This window comes from Eleginops maclovinus, chromosome 12 (genome assembly GCF_036324505.1).
Source record: "Eleginops maclovinus isolate JMC-PN-2008 ecotype Puerto Natales chromosome 12, JC_Emac_rtc_rv5, whole genome shotgun sequence".
NCBI lineage: Eukaryota > Metazoa > Chordata > Actinopteri > Perciformes > Eleginopidae > Eleginops > Eleginops maclovinus.
The window spans coordinates 9,075,979-9,092,690 of NC_086360.1; the positions used below are offsets into that span (position 1 = coordinate 9,075,979).

Consider the following 16,712-nt stretch of genomic DNA (forward strand, 5'->3'; position numbering starts at 1 on the left):
CGCTCCTTTCAAAAAATTTTGGAGGTACCCAGCCTTTTTTTAAAAACCAAACTATCGTTGAAAATTTGGGAAACCAGATCAGAATTTTCTCGCACAAGAAAATCGTTGTAGCTCCGCGAGTTTAAACCAAAGGGGGGGGCCCAGCCCGCCCAAAAGCCAACCAACCCTTTAATTTAAAAATTTAAAGCTGTGAAAAATTTCCCCCCAAGGCCATGGCATAATTTTAAAACCTTAAATAAAAAACCTTTTCCTTTTAATTTCCCCCTTACCCCCCCAAAACCCATCTCCACTAATTTTTTTTACAACCCTTCCCAAAAAACCCCCCCCTTCCTCTCCCCCACCAACCCCTCCCCCCCACCCTCCCCAACATCCCCCTTTTTCCCACCATCCCCCCCCCCCCCTCCCCCAACCCCCTCTCCCCAATATTTCCCCAAAAACCCCCAAAACTCCAACCCAAATACTCCCCCCCTTTTTCCCCCAAATTTTCAAAAAATTAAAAATTCCCTCCCACTTAAAACCAATTCCCCTTTTTTCCCCCCCAAATTTAAAAAATTCCATCCATTAAATCTGTCCCCTCTCCTTTTATTTTTAAGGGAAAAAAGAATTTCTGAAATTTTTCCAACCGCTTGGGTTTTTTGACAACTTTTCCAAATTTCCCCAAATTTGCTTTTTCCATTTTTTTTTTTCTGGGCAACGGAAAAGTTTTTAATTTTGTTGGCCCCCTTCTTTGCTTAAACCCTAGCCCACGGGAATTTTCTAGGCTGTGGCCCAAAATTTAAACTGGGGTCTGCAAAGGTATGGGGGGTTCTTACCCTTTTTTTCAAAACCCCGAGAAACGACCAGATACGAAAAGCCCTTTCCCGTGCGTTTTCAAATTTTTTTTTTGGGACCTTCCTCTTGGTTTGGGCCCGCTGGTCCCCTTTGAAAACCCCGCAACATTTTTTTGCCCGTTTCTCAACGGGTTTGGGCCCTTCAAGGGGACGGGGATTTCGTCTCCATTTTGCCGCGGGGAAGGTTTTTGGGGCCCGGGTTCAAGCTTTATTTTCAGAGAATTTTTTGAACATACGAAAAACCCGTGGGGACCTTCCTCTCCTGGCCCGCTGTGTCACTGTGAAACCCCAAAATTTAAAATATTCCCTCATGTATTTTCTTTTTTGTCTTTTTTTCGAAAATTGAAAGCTTCGGAAAACCCGGTTTCCCTTTCCCCAAACGTGGCGGGGTGTCCCCCTGTCGTGGCAGCCTGACCCCTCTGTTCCCTGGCAGCCTGTCCCCCCTGGCACTTTTCCCCACTACAAAAAAGACCATTGGTTTCAGTTTTATAGCTAGACTAGTACATATGTAAAAAATGGTTTTCCCTGTCTACAAAACCCCCCCCATCTTTTAAAAATCTGTCCCGGGTATGCTTATAAATGTTTTGGGCAACTTTTTCTCGCCCAAAATGTACGTAATGAAAAATAAATGAGGTTAGCGACGCAAACCTTTATTTAAACCAAAAGGAATCACAGGCTACCCTGAAATGGATAGGGCAAGGCTACATTCTGTCAGCTTGAATTTCCTTTTTAATTTTTTGTAAAAATATTTTTCACGATTAAAGTAACGGTATTTTGGAAATGGTTTTTGAAAACAAAGGAAATTTAAAATTAAAAAAAAAAAAATGGTGAACTTTTATTTAACAAGGGGGGTTTGTCACGGGCCACCCTGCAATGCCCCCCGCGGCCCCCCAGGGGGCCGGGAAACCCCTGGTTGAAAAAACCCCCGCCTTTTTTGTCATTTAAATTGGGGATACCATGTGGAGGGCGTATAATTTGAATGAGCCTATGTGATAAAGGGAAACCAGATCTTTGGGGCTTGTTTTAAAATCATTGGGTTTCCCGATGGGAATTGTGGAAAAAAAAAATTTTTGTTTTTTTAGTTTTTGGGTTAGTAAGCCCCCCCCCCCCCAAAAAGCAATAGAAGGTCGTGCACAAACATTAAAAAAAAAAAAAATGCTTTGCCAAACTGTCAAATTTAAAGTTTTACCCATTTTTTTCCAATTTTCCCCCTTTAGTAAAAAAAACTTCAGAAACCCACTGTCCGTTTGCTTCTCAGCACTAAACGAAACATATGGTAACGTTGATTACCATGACTGCCTCAAAGCCAGCAAAACGTTCTTGTATATTTTAAGAATAAAAAAAAAGCAACAAATCTTTAATCAAATTAATAAAATGCAGAAAACATTTTAATAAAATGAAACAGTAGAAATCAGCAGTCAACGTAGCGCTCCACATGCAAATACAGCTGAACTTTTCCAGATGGTTCACAAATGGCAGGAGATCGCATACAATGGCAAAGAAATAACAGAAGATCCTTAAAATACAATTTCTTTCAAATACGAAATTTGGGGTTTTAATACACAGGGCTTTTGAACAAGTTATTAGGGAAAACCATCAGCATAGCAAGATGCCTTTTTTTTATGACAGTGCAAAAGTCCTACTCTTTTGTAAATGGCATGACTCCTGGTGAAGCACTTTCGGTCACAGGATTTATGATAAACCTGATGCAATTCTTCCTTTGTCAGTTCAGTTACACATCATATTAGAAATTGTTTTAAAAGCTTGAAGACAGTTTCTGCGGGGCCACTACACCAACAAAATAAGGAAAAATAACTTAAATATAAAAGGTAAATGACAAAGTGTGTTTTTAAAAAGCCTTTGTGTTGACAGCACAAGACAGAAATAAAGCGGGCTCTGTTATGACCACTGACCTCCTTCACACACGTGCCACATAGTGACAAATAATGCTGGAAAGCAGTCGGTTATGACAACTTTAACTGTACTGTCATTTGGTTTATGTAGGAAACAGATGCAGTTATTCTTGGTCACAGAAGACTGCGTGTGTATGTTTGTGTCATAAGGGGATACTGTCCATGATGAAGAACAAGAGGCCACATGTCAAACTGAGATGCACCACAAAGGAAGGCGGGCGGATGGATGGAAAAATGGACTGATGGGGGTGGCGTGAGGTGGGGCGATGTTTCATGCAGCCGACCGTCGACGTATGATAAACGCTCCCCTTTGCAGCTGACCCAGGTAGATCCTCATCTTTGTACTGTCGCTCGTCTTCCTCACCCATATCTGGAAAACATAGACGAGGCAATTTCTCAATAGTCATTTAGAAATAAATGTGTAGCGATGCACCTTTCAATATAAACCACATCCATAAAAAATACAAAGTAAATATCAGAACTGAGTTGGGAATTAGTAGTGTGATTATTCAAACATTGGTCCAATAAATCTGTGGCTGGTATGTCTTTACTTTCTTATTGCCAACCACTTCCAAAGAAATCACCAAAACTAACAATGAAAAATGTTAATCAAAAAGGAGTCAGTGGTGAAATTGTTGGGGACTATTTATAGATGGTTGGAGCTTTGGAGAGTATTTGCTGCAGCAGGACAGGATTTAGTCAAAATACACTCCAGTGTGAGTGTTCATAATAATGAGGGAACGTGTCACCCATGCATCAGTTTTGCAAGCTCTATGGCACGGAAGAATAAAATATGTATTGTTTGGCTACACAGACAACATTAAGTGACACATACTGTGACATGTTTGGATGCCTAAATATAAAAAGGGTCTTTTTTTTCTTCATACTGCAGCATCTCTTTTTACCCTACGTCTGGAACCCGGGCCCAGTCTGCTGTGTTGGTTAGCTAGCCGTCTCTGTTGTTATTGCTCAACTGCTTAGAGATGTCCTGCCCCTTCGCCTATCACGTACAATATGTTTGAGCTCTAGCAAATAGAAGCCAGGTGTTGCATAGGGATGTCACTAATCAAGCTATGGGATTTCAGCCTTTGCAGACCCTTTACATGCACAAAAGCTTATAAAAACACACTACAGGAAAGGGGAAACCCCCAAAATCATAATAGGGTCAATTTAAAAATGTATCTCAATGCAAGTAAGATGAATTTCCCTGATGGCAGTAGCCAATGTTTATGTGTCGCATTAATTTTGCGCCTGCTATATGTTACTTTAGTCTTTTTTTTGCACTTTGAGAGCAGCTGCTTGAACCGACTGATTCGGGAAAAGAAGGCCCTGGCTGAACATGACTCTGGCATGACGCAAGAAAATAAATAAACTTGCGGTTTGTTTACCATTAAAGATGTAAAAAAATGAAGCCGTGTGGGAGCATGACGCTGTCTTTCAAAAATATTGGTGACAGGCCGTTTGTAAGGAACTTTGTCGTTGCAAATGTGACAGCACTCCGATATTGTAGAGATGATCACCTACGGTTTTCCGGCACTGTGAGCTCCATGAGAAAGCACATTCTCAGCTCTGTTTCTCACTTCTTGGATGACAAGAGAAACAATCGGAGCTGCTACAAGGCACAAATACTCGCAATATCTTCAGTCAGTTAGTTAGTTAGATGGTGAGTTAGTTAGGCTGCATAGCAGGATAAAGGGGCTTTGGAAGTGGTTAAACAAAGAAAGAAGACTCCATTAAAATGTGTGATTGAATTGGTGCTTACTCAGATGATGTATTGAAGGGCAACAAAAAGACTTAGAAACACCAAATAAATAACAACCCCCCCTCCTCCAATAAAAAAAAGAAATGAATAACAGCCAAGTAATTCATAATCCGCAAGTCCCCAGACATATCACGTGCCCCATGCAGCAGTAATGTGAGCAGTTCTATGTGCAACAGGAGCCAAATGAAAACTAAAGCCCACCTCATTGGTCCCCACCGAGCTGATGACACAGCTTATCTTTGTGTTGTCCTTTGACTCCAGGTAGATGGCCTGGCTCTTGTGGTACCTGTCAGCATTAAACACACACACACACACACACACACACACACACACACACACACACACACACACACACACACACACACACACACACACACACACACACACACACACACACACACACACACACACACACACACACACACACACACACACACACACACACACACACACACACACACACACACACACACACACACACAATGCATTCAAGGTGAGATTTGAGGGATAGGCTTAAGTGCAGACAGAAGGTTCATTATGTATAATTTCACCCAGCTGAATAGACTACAATCCTCCTGAGATGGCACTTAATAGATTATTAGACCGGAAAGTTAAAACAAAAAGTAGCTTTTTTTTGTCTCATTAATGGCTCCAAACTGTCAGAGGACAAAATCAACCCAGGGGAAGAGACTGACAAACAAAACGCTTGATCATTGAGGGCCCACTGAAGAATAATGACGCATGTTTCTCCCTGCGGCTCTTTGTGAAGGTTTTCCTGTGGCAGCGTCTTCTTTAGAGATGAATAAATCCGACTTTGCCTTGAAAGAGAAGTGTGCATACCCCGCTCCTCTTAACTTCCTTTGTCAATATCGGCAGCTTATAAAGACAGAACTCTATTATTGTTACACTCCTTCACACAACCTTATGTTCATGTCTGATGCGGAGCTGCTGTCAAACAGAAGGACATCCGAGTGGTGTCTGGTCAAGGATTTTCATCTTCGCATCACAGCAGAGAGTTGCAGTGATTCTCACCTCCTCTGAATATGTATTTTAATGGTTCAAGCACTAGCACTAATTCAGTCCCTAAGAAATCCATCTTTCTGTAGCTCAAAAAAGAGTCTGCCATCAAAGTTGTTGTGTGATGTTTTTGGATAACCAAACACCAAAGCAATCAACCAATGGCAATGTGGCCATCTAGTGGTGGGGGGAGGTATAGTCAAGCTTTGTGAGAAAGGGCACAGTGTCAGAGGAAACAGAAGAGATTTTGAGAATGACAGATCAACAAAATTCACCATCTTTTGTCGTAGTAGAGTTTCCCCTCTTCGATGCGAGCCTCATAACGCTGGGAGGGGCTCTCCATGGGGGCGGAGGGGACGTGCTCTGGTGACGTGGGAGACACTGAAGGGGGAGAAACACCGGGTTAGTGTAACCATGCAGGGCACAAGTACAAGCAATGTTTTGGAGAACAAATAATGAATATGCAAATCTGTTTTTTGCTAAAATGAAAGGTTTTTTGACTGACTATTTCTTAGCTAGGAGACTTGCCTTAAAGATCCTAGCCAAGAAAGTCTAAATTTCTCTACCGTTGGACCATGCCGGGCTAGCTGTTTGCCTTGATAAAGTCTTACTTTTAGCTAACTTCAAAAAAAATGTGTTAACCAACAGCTTGCTGTAAACTCTTATTTTGGGTCCAGTCATTCAATTTGAAAGGATGTAAGCTTATTTCCCTAAAGGAACTACATAACTTGTTGTGCATGACAAATTAAGCACCGTAAGGTTAATACAGCAAATGGTCAGCATTTACATACCTGGCCGTTTTGGTGACTTAAGCTGTATAGAGAAAGTGTAAAAAATACAGAATTAGACAAAATAATCCACTTGGGAAATGCAAAATATCAAGATGTTCAGGACCACAAACCTTATTTAATGTTCTTAGATCTTCCATTATCTGATCATCTGTTAACAAATAATTTAGCTGAGGTATGAAGAGTAAAGGAAAGCATTTTTAAACACGACAAGTACAAGTAACAATTAATACTGAAGGCCTCACAGAATAATCTAAAGTGACTGCTAACTGTAGCCAATCAGAGACTGAAGTTTATTGAAAGGATATCTGGTGCAGGTTTTCTCCGTTTATCTGGTATAGGGACCGGGTCGTTGGGCCGTCTCCTCAGCTTCCGAGTCATTATAGGTTTTACCTCCATCGAGTCTATGTATGAAAGAAACAATAAAACAAAACAAAAAGTGAGCTCCCACCAAACTTTTGGTCCCATTTCTATCTTCCCTAATCAATAATTCTATCTTGAATCCAATACCTCCCGTCAGCTCCATTGTTAACTTTTCATTCTCGATCATTTTCTTCTTCTCTTCCAACTCTGCAATTAGGTTTTCCTTCAGTTCCACCTTTTTATCATCAAACTCCTTCACCGCTGCTTTCTTCTCCTTGATGTAGTTCCTCTCCACCTGCTCGGTCTGCAGAAGGTTGAGAGAAGGACATAATGGAAAAAGCAGGGATGGTTTTTTTTGTAATGCCACGAAAGTAAAGGTCAGTTACGTGTAAACTACTTCAGTCGGTCATTGTGATGAATATTACTCACCTCAAGCTGGAGAAAGAGATCTGTAAAGAGAAAGGAAATCATTGGTTATCATAGTCGCTGATTATATCTGACTTTTGACAACTACCATGGTTGCTCTCAAAAATGTAAGGGATTGTTTGGGAAGAGGGTGAGGTGCAGGGTCAGAACAAAACAGGGGTTTACAGCAAGAACACCAACACCAAGCAGCTATCAATGAACATAAAAACACTTGTTGCATTGCATTCTGGGTAAAACAAACAATTCATTATGATTAGCAAAAAATGAAGCACTTAATATTCTGGCTCACAAAGCTGGCAAAGAAAAAAGCTAATCAGATCAAAGCCGCTGAGACATCAAAAATGAAGTTTTCAAGATAATTAAAACTGTCAAAGGATAGAAGATGAAGGGGATTAGAGCAGAGAGAGGAAGATGACTCAGACATTTTGAGACATTTTGATCTGTTCTTGCATGTTTACAAAATGATGATGTCTGTGTATAGAAACTGTAATTTTAGTCATAATATTTTACGTTGTGTTTAATCAAACAGCTCGCTTTATTCATCCAATTCTCAAATTAAAAAAGTCTGAGTTCTTTTAACCGGACATTTTAAATGAAGAAAATCAGACATTTCTAATGAAGGTTTTTTTTTTTTAAACATACTCTATTTAAAACCAGAAAATTAGAAAAAATGGCTGAAATAATTTGTTGTTAGAATCCAATTTAAAGAAAATGCAGAAGAAAATTACTAGGATTCAAGGACACAGTTGACCACAACATCTACAATAACACTGCAGTATCTGTTAAACAAGTTAGTAACATAATCCTGTGACGGAAGCAATGTGGGAAATCTGAACTCTTTGTGTATAACACTTCTATAGCCAAACTTTTCCTGATGTACTCATATGCTTTTACAACTGGTAAAGTTTGGTGAAGCAAAGAACAGCCACTAACCTGCATTTCGGAGTCTCTCTTTGTACTGCTGGTCCAGCTTCTTCATCCTCTTCTGATACTCCTGCAGTGTACCTGGAAGCAGAAAGCATAACTAAAACAAATGTGAAGATTATGGAATGGCAACTTTTACGAGAGAGTTGTAAGGTGTTGTTTGATTACTAAATTGTACACCCACAATCTAGACGATATTTAACCTAAATTGCGACACAACATGTCACCTCCATTTCCACACAGTGAAATAACTATTCAAAAACACTTTGAATCAACACACAGACTTTATAAAACCGAATGAACTGCTTATGTTTGTCATCATTTTTTATCAACTTATCAGCTCCTTCCTCCTTTTGGCCAGAGACGTGACTTTAAGATGCCGTTTGAACTGAATTTGTGTCCTGATTATGTAATGCATCAACAGGAGTAATCCTTTAGGATATAGCTGTAAAATATTATATAGATTCAACATGAAAAAGTACCCTCAACAGCACGTTAATCCCAACCCACAAGTTGAAGAGAAGACATAAACATTTGTGAAACTCCTGCCATGCTTCTGTTACAGGGGAACAAATCAAATGGATTACCTTCTTGTAATTGCTGCAACTGTCTTTTCAGAGAGGCCAGTTTGTCTTGGTACATTCTGAAATGAAATAAAACAGATGTGGTTTTAAAATGTCCTTTAATTTATTAAAACAAACTTAAGCTGAAGACGACTTGTATTAAGGTAAACAAAACTGAACCATGGTTAGCAAAGCACTTACTGCTCTTTGATTTCGACATAGTCATCCTCGTCGTGCTTGGCGAGGTCTGTTTCACTGGCATCTTCCGTGTCTGGAAAAAAGGTCATGACAGGACAAGAATACACTCAATAAAACTCTCAACTAACTTTGTAAAAAAAACTGTTCATGTAATTATTTCAGCATGTTATACCACAAGATAATCATTTTGTTTGTTTAGACAAACAAGTTAAGTCCGGGCAGACAACAGATGTCTACGCGGATCAAAGGACGTGCGTGGCACCGGTAAGGTAATGGTGAACACCCTTTTTTTGGATTGCCCTCTTTGTAATAATAGGACACTGAAAATCGAAGTTTACCATGAAATATCTGACATTATCTATCGTTGCATCACCAGCAGGGAGTTTAGCAAGAAAAAGACAACGGTTGTCATTTTAATCTAATGAAATTAGAACGTAATGAAATTAATGTAACAGACGACAGAAATGTAGCTGTTAATTTGAGTGTCAAGCATTTGCCGCATGGTGAGATTAATCAGAAACGGTCCCCGGCTAACTTGGTCGTGCTGTCAGTCCAACGGCAACTCTCACGGCAAAGCTAACATGTTCAGGCTAATGCAATGTGGCAAACTTGGGAGCCAAGTTTAGTAACACAGGCTAACCTACGCCAGTCGGGGTTACCTTCAAAACCGGACAGGAGATAAGGGTAAGGCCCAGTTGCATTAAGCTGACACTGCAGCTTTCATTTTCGGTTAGCATTAATGTGCTAGCTTAAGTTAGCTCGATGTGATGTTCAAACAGTAACCCGATTCTAGCTCGCGTAGTTAGGCACAGCACCACTGTCAACATGTCCGGACGAGGAAGAATTAAGTCCAGCTGCTTGCTTTGGAAGTCAGTGTCAGGAAACTATCTAACCTTGTACAGCTGTCATCGCCTTGCTTTCCTCTTGTCTCCCCTTTTCTTTCACTGCTATCCGTCCTGTCTCACTGAATAGTGTGAAAAGGGCAGTGCAGTGGACACAGGACGCAGGGTTTCGCCTGCCTGCCGATCTGTCAATGCTTGTAGCTAACGCTACTTAGCAGGTTGGCTAATTAACGCTATGTACACCTTTTGGATTACGTTTGAAGGAAACTGAATTATTCCAGCAACGATGTAACATACCTTAATTTAGTATAATTAAACTTGCAGAAAGAGTTAATCGATTTTAATGTATTACATAATAGAGCAATAAGCCAAATAATGTGGTTAAAGCTGATTGGTGCCTCACGGGGAACGTTAGTGTGGATGCGCTAGCTGGGTTAGCATGAAAACAAATGTTCGTTTGTATTATTATGTTACAACGTTGGTTAAATGGTCGCATGAGCAGAAGTTACGCGCTTGCACACAGTTTAGCTAGTATACATCATATGCTTCTCAAATGTTTCTAGACTCGGCAGTTACGTGATTGGCGGTCGTGGGGTAGCTAACTTGTTATGTAGCTAGCATGCCTAATGCGTGTAAGTGAGGCTCGCGTTTACGAGCTTTCCAGCTTGGGGAACAGGCAGTTAAACATTTGATAAAGGAGGCAATGTGGAACAAACTTAATCTGTGGTTGACTTTAATCGATGGACTAAAAACGTAGTTGATTTTCCGCAGTTAAAGCGCGCTTCCGACTCTTTTCCAACAAGTAGACAGAGCCCGATTGGGGCTTTTCGTCAATTCGTTAAAGGCTACCTTCTTCCGAGTCTCTTCCCCTGAAACTCCGCTCATCGTCGTCCTCCACGCTATCAAGTTCTTCTTCATCGTTGTAATAATCCACCATAGGAGATAGCAAAGTCGAAGCCATTTGTTCGAGTGCAAAATGTAAACAAACACAAAATAAACAATCGATTTGTGTTTTGCAGCTTGCTTGGAACAGCGCCTACAACTGGCAGGACCTACGATTATCAAGCTGTTTGCCCTTATGCCTGTAAACAATGCCTGTAATATTCATGTGTAACATTTAAAAATATATATGTTTTAATTTTATTTGTATAACAATCAGAATAAATACACAAATACAGTATATTAGTCTATAAGGTATGTGTTTTCTGTTTGCACATTGAAATCTACCTTGAGTAATACCATCAGGCATATTTCCGAACAGCAGCAACCGTGTGTTGTCTTTGTTTTGGCTCCCGTTTGGCTCGCTTTTTCTGTTTAGTTCATCTACACTACGAGGGCTGTAACTACTACGAAGCCAGATTAGTGGGTTAGCGAGCAATGTTGACCCTAAAGCGAGAGTTTTCCATATTACGAAGAGACTCTCTTTTAACCTCGCTAGATCACCATGTACATTTATGCTGCATGCATAACCTGGTATAGATAGACTATAAAGTCCAGTTCATGTTCCAACAATATCAGCAATTCAGACAATCATAGGAAGAATACTGTTGTGTGTCGTTATTTTAAATATAAATCCATTATTTTATTCCTCTTTTCCTTTCCTCCCATTTAGTTGTGTGTACAAAGTATCATAGTATTTATTTGAAATGGGTTCTCTTGCCATTGGCACACACTGACTCTAAAATAAACGTATAAATTGTCTGATGGCATTTGTACAATACCCTGTATATCAATATGAAGATTACTTGTATTTGCAGTATCATCATTCAAACCATTATTTCACCACTTTGGAATCATTCATTGGGTGACAGTTTCCAACGATTGCAATTTTTGAGTATATTGTGTTTAAATCTCTTTTATATGTGAGAGCCTATGGAATAGTTAGAACCTGTGTATGCCATATATAATGTCCAGTTAATGACACTATACTGAAGGTTGCTCTTCAAATATCCTCCTTAGCATTTCTGCACTCCGGAATGTCTTGAAATAATTGATTGACAGTTAATTTTAATTGAGCTTTTTATTTGAATATTTGGTTTCCCCATAATAATAAACTGAATCTTTTTGGAAGTTGAACTTCACATTATTGAAATCTGAAGTTATTTATTTTTGTTTAACTTTTTTTTCAGTGGATTTATAGAGCTGCAGTTTAGGTTATAATGGACATCATCAGACAGGAAGTGGACATGCATGGATCCCTTTATTGGTAAAGTAATCCCAACACAAGGGATTGTGGGTTTTGAGTGTTATCTCTGAGTGGTTCAGTAGAAACCCACATTTTAGAGGTCAATAGATTAAAGTAATCCTTTGTATCGACTTTACCAGCAAACTACATATCTTTGTGTTTTGAACTATTGGTTAAATATGTCACATAGACAATAAATATATGCCATAATGTGTAGATGAAATTTGATTAACAGGGAAAATAATCACTATTAAGAATATTAGAATATAATTCTAAAAATAAACACTAAAAGGTGGTTTCTTCAACTTCCTAACTCTCCAAGGGTGTATTATATTGCAGGAAAAAAAACCACTTCCTTCTTTTCTAAATAAATTATCTTCATACATTTCTGATACTGATGAGCTTTCAGCATATTGCTCATTAAGTGGTACGATTGAACATCCAAAAAGTAACAGCAGGTGGCAGCATTGCACTAGGTTAATTCAGGAGACGAACTGAATTGCCATCACTGAAGTTGCAACAGAGTCGGTATGACTCAGTCCATGCATGTTTAATGATCTGCAAAGGAAATACAGTCTATTATTGTAACCTGACATTAATACAAGCTATTGTTATGTAAAGTATGATTACGAAAGATACATGTGTAATCATGTCTATTTTGCGTGTAGGTATGAATTGAGCATAAGATTCTTGCAAAACAGTCAATTGTGTTTCCTGTTCAAAATACACTTGACGTGCACATCCTGCAGCAGACTCTTCAGTGAACGAGACAACTTTATTTCCGCTTGTCTGTCAAAGTAGCTGTCAAACACGGGCGAGGGGTTGTGCTCCTGCGGCTCCGTCATTCAGGAAGTCCACACCAACTGACAGCACTTCGCAAAGTCACACGGACATCTTCAGAGTCGGACTAAATGTTCCCGAAGTCAGTACGCTTTTCAACAACAACGACTTTTGCAAAAGGTGAGCGTATTTGTTCCCCCTTCTGTTGTTGTGTCACTGTTTGTTCCTTCGTTAACGGTTACCAGCTCCCGCTAACCTCAACACTGAAATGACACTTCCTCTTGTCTCTACGGCTAAGCTACTGAAGCTAAATGTCAAAGCAGTCAGGAGTGGATGAACATGAGTAGTATGCCTTGCACCTGAAGTTAAAAATGACCACCGTCGCCTGGTTTCGACGTTGTTCGGCTTGTTGTTTCAACGCCACTCAGAGGTGGTGAGTACAGACACCAGCGTGAGCTCGCCGGGGTTTTAAGTGCGTAGGTTTAGCTTTTTAAAGGTGTTTAACGTAGTGCATGTTTGCTGATTGATGTGTTCGTGCACCTGCTTCAAAATCTACGCTGCAATTAGGACCGTCGCGCGGTAAACTGACGGAGAAGGCGCTTTGCCGTTTGGTTTGTTCCTCCGGGGGTGAGTATGGAGAGCAAACGGATGACAGGTTGTAAATGAAGTGTGCAGTTGTGGGTTTTTTGAAGCCGACAATACGTTTGGATGCTGTGTAAACTTCTCCCATGTAGTATTTTGGCATCGTCATGCAATGTGTGCCAGTCCAGAGCGACTCTATCACATCCAACATGACTGTGGTACCTTCCATTGCTACCTACGTTGTTGTGAGTGAGATTTTACTATCAACACACAGTCACAATGGCTTTCGCTTGAGACGGTGTAACGTCCACTACACATGACACGAACCCATTACAGTACATTTTTACTACGTCTCTCAGCACTCATTAACCAGTCGAGCATTGTCTGCATCCTTGATATTTTTGTTCTTGATTTAGATTGTTATATTGCCTTGCATTCATTCAATGCAAATACAACCGTCGCACGTCATTCATCTTTTTTATTTCCTCTTTTAAGTGTTTCCATGCGTGAATGCTACAAGACTGCATCACCTGCATGCAGCAGGACATCGCTTGGTTAAATAACCAACGTTGAAAGTAAATGTAAGCTAACGTGACGCGCTCGAAATGGCAGATGTAGATAGCAAGCTGAGCACTAAAACCCAAGCTGACCCACTATGATGTCATCTGTTCTGTGCAAGGCGCATGAGTGAGAGGCAGCAGACCTGTGTTTCACTGCTTAACTGTGTCATTTGTAAAGATTTATTTTAAGAACCATGCCAGCGCGATTTCAGACAAAGATCACTAGAATTCAACCTTGTGCTTTGCACATGCACGCAATTTCAATCGATTTATAGTATGACTTCACTTTATATTTTTCTACTTACTACAGAAGTGCGAATAATTGAATGAAAACTCATTTCACACACATTCTTTTTTGCAGTTTTCTCATGTTTTTTGTGCACTCGTTTAACCTTTCTGTCTCAACAGTTTCAGTGCTGTACTTCAATTCAGCAGTAGACATGCCTCAAAGAGCACAGGACTGTTGTGCAAGTCCTGTCACATCACCCATATGTAGTTGGCTCATTCGCACCCTGTTGACCAAGAATCTGAGAGAGAGAACAGAAAGCAACCACTTCCTTATAAGTGATGGTGTCTAGCACAGCTCTGCATTCGTGATTTTTACGTTGAGTCAATTTCAGGTAAATGTTTTACTTATCCGGGCTGATACAGAATGGGTGGTGGTGCAAGGAAGTGTAGACTGATAATACACAGGTTATGAGGTGCTAAATACTTGTTCCGTGTACAGTTGGACCCAAGAGAGGTTAACCACATCTGGTAAGGTTAAAGCTTTTTATAGTGCATGTTGTGAAACGTAAGGCTCTAAGAGCAAAAGTCAAAGGGCCAATACATCGACGAGACTCCACATTATCAATAGACTACTGTTTTGGATGAATTATAACATGCTCCTATGCGTAATGTGTCAACACATTTTCTTTAGACATGCAGAGGCATATAGCTAACAGTCATGTCTTTTTATAAAGCTGTGAGAGATCATTGAGACGTTAGACCGGGGTCTTGTCATGAATTCACACAAATCTGTTTGAGGACCTGTGTTGTGTGTATGTGTGCAGTCTGATAGATGTGCTGGGAAAGGACACATCAGCTGCTGTTGACAATTGGCTGATGTGGCTGTCATAGACAGGGGGTCGGCTGGGGTGGGGGTGTGAGCCAGACATGCTTACACTGAGGCCATGTTCACACCAGAAGCAGACTCCCTTTTGAACACGTGACTGGTTTTAATCGGGTTCAACATTTGGCTTAAGGCAAAGAGTAAGAATACACATATTTTCACAGGCGACAACATGCTAAGGGCAGAAATTGTTAAATAAAAAGAAAGTCTTGAAAAGGCTTTGCAGAGCATGTTAGTCTGACTCCCAGATGACTTGCAGGACATTTGTGTTTTAAATAACACTTGTTCTTGTTTGCATTGTCTCTGTTTCTTAAATAGATTGTCTTATTTATAAGTTTACTTATTTTAAATAAACAAAATTGTCAACTAAATAAATGTACAATCTACTTACTATATTTTACTTAGCTTTTTTAAATAAACTGTGTAAATGAACAATAAGTCTAACTGGAGTTTACAACAGCATTTGTCAGCAGATATCTGTCTCTCTGTTTCTGAGAAACAACAACAGTTTGTAACATAAATGAAGGACATACAGTTGTGTTCAAAATAACAGCAGTCCAACATCACTTACCAGATCAACAACTGTTTTTGGTCGAAATTATTTCTACATGGCAAATAATTTACTAGTACGTAGGTGTAGTAGAGTCATAGAAAACCAACAGACCCAACAGTCATGACAAGCCTGCTGCTGATTCTGTGTAATTGAATCATAGATTGAAAGGGGCGTGTTCAAAATAATAGCAGTGTGGAATCCAATTAGTGAAATTATTAATTCTATGGAAAAACAAGTGTCAAGCAGGTGGCCATTATTTAAGGACGAAGGCAGCACATGGTAAAGTGCATTTCTCTCTGAAAATCTGAGTAAAATGGGTCGTTCCAGACATTGTTCAGAAGAACAGCGTACTTTGATTAAAAAGTTGATTAAAGAGGGGAAAACATACAAAGAAATCCAGAAAATGATCGGCTGCTCAGCTAAAATGATCTCAAATGCTTTAAAATGGCCACCAAAACCAGAAAGACGTGGAAGACAACAGAAAACGACCATTCTAATGGATGAAAGATAGCCAGAATGGCGAGGACTCAGCCAAGGATCAGCTCCAGGATGATTAAAGAAGGTCTAAAGTTACCTGTGAGTACTGTAACTATTAGAAGATGCCTATGTGAAGCCAATCTACCGGCAAGAAGCCCCCGCAAAGTCCCATTGTTGAAAAAACATGCACTCAAGAGGTTACAATTTGCCAAAGAACACATCGACTGTCCTAAAGAGAAATGGCGCAACATTTTGTGGACTGATGAAGCCAGATTGTTCTTTTTGGGTCTAGGGGCCGCAGACAGTTTGTCAGAAGACCCCCAAATGCTGAATTCAAGCCACAGTACACTGTGAAGACCGTGAAGCATTGTGACGCAAGAATCATGATATGGGGATGTTTGTCATACTATGGTGTCGGGCCTATTTATCGCATACCAGGGATCATGGATCAGTTTGAATACATCAAAATACTTGAAGAAGTCATGTTGCCTTATGCTGAAGAGGAAATGCCCTTGAAATGGTGTTTCAACAAGACAACGACCCCAAACACACCAGTAAGCGAGCAAAATCTTGGTTCCAGACCAACAACATTAATGTTATGGAGTGGCCAATCCCCGGACCTTAATCCAACAGAAAACTTGTGGGGTGACATAAAAAATGCTGTTTGTGAGGCAAAACCAAGAAATGCAGAGGAATTGTGGAGAGTAGTCCAATCGTCCTGGGCTGGAATACCTGTTCACAGGTGCCAGAAGTTGGTTGACTCCATGCAACACAGATGTGAAGCAGTTGTCAGAAACAGTGGTTATAACACTAAATGTCGGTTCAGTGATTCCCAGGA

General features: G+C 40.1%; 2 protein-coding genes and 1 long non-coding RNA gene across 9 annotated transcripts in view; 2 read left to right on the forward strand and 1 right to left on the reverse strand.

Annotated features, from left to right (window-relative positions):
• Nucleotides 1–2,200: 2,200 nt before the first annotated feature.
• suds3 (SDS3 homolog, SIN3A corepressor complex component) lies at nucleotides 2,201–10,691 on the reverse strand. 4 transcript variants are annotated; one of them, XM_063898061.1, is made up of 12 exons: nucleotides 10,476–10,691; nucleotides 8,788–8,857; nucleotides 8,611–8,666; nucleotides 8,033–8,104; nucleotides 7,103–7,122; nucleotides 6,821–6,977; nucleotides 6,619–6,714; nucleotides 6,424–6,485; nucleotides 6,314–6,335; nucleotides 5,798–5,903; nucleotides 4,707–4,791; nucleotides 2,201–3,113 (listed from the first exon to the last, which is right to left on the reverse strand). In XM_063898061.1, exons 1-12 carry the CDS (start codon nucleotides 10,585–10,587, stop codon nucleotides 3,015–3,017), a joined length of 957 nt encoding a protein of 318 aa, XP_063754131.1. In that variant the 5' UTR covers nucleotides 10,588–10,691; the 3' UTR covers nucleotides 2,201–3,014. The 4 variants fall into 4 exon arrangements, with proteins under 4 accessions (XP_063754131.1, XP_063754132.1, XP_063754133.1 ...); XM_063898062.1 differs by lacking the exon at nucleotides 10,476–10,691 and adding an exon at nucleotides 9,678–9,950; XM_063898063.1 differs by lacking the exon at nucleotides 10,476–10,691 and adding an exon at nucleotides 9,444–9,563.
• Nucleotides 8,962–11,696, forward strand: LOC134874073 (uncharacterized). Its single transcript, XR_010167020.1, has 2 exons — nucleotides 8,962–9,468; nucleotides 10,646–11,696. It is a non-coding gene; the product is annotated as an uncharacterized LOC134874073 (long non-coding RNA).
• Nucleotides 11,697–12,547: 851 nt separating this feature from the next.
• taok3a (TAO kinase 3a) overlaps nucleotides 12,548–16,712 on the forward strand; it is a 67,814-nt gene continuing 63,649 nt past the window's right edge. For 2 of the 4 annotated variants that reach the window (XM_063897327.1, XM_063897328.1), the window contains exon 1: nucleotides 12,548–12,771. The gene's annotated coding sequence lies outside the window, so the exon portion shown is untranslated. Of the gene's footprint in view, nucleotides 12,772–12,923; nucleotides 13,025–13,202; nucleotides 13,219–16,712 lie in introns of those variants that run through there. The other 2 variants (XM_063897329.1, XM_063897330.1) reach the window with 2 other exon arrangements.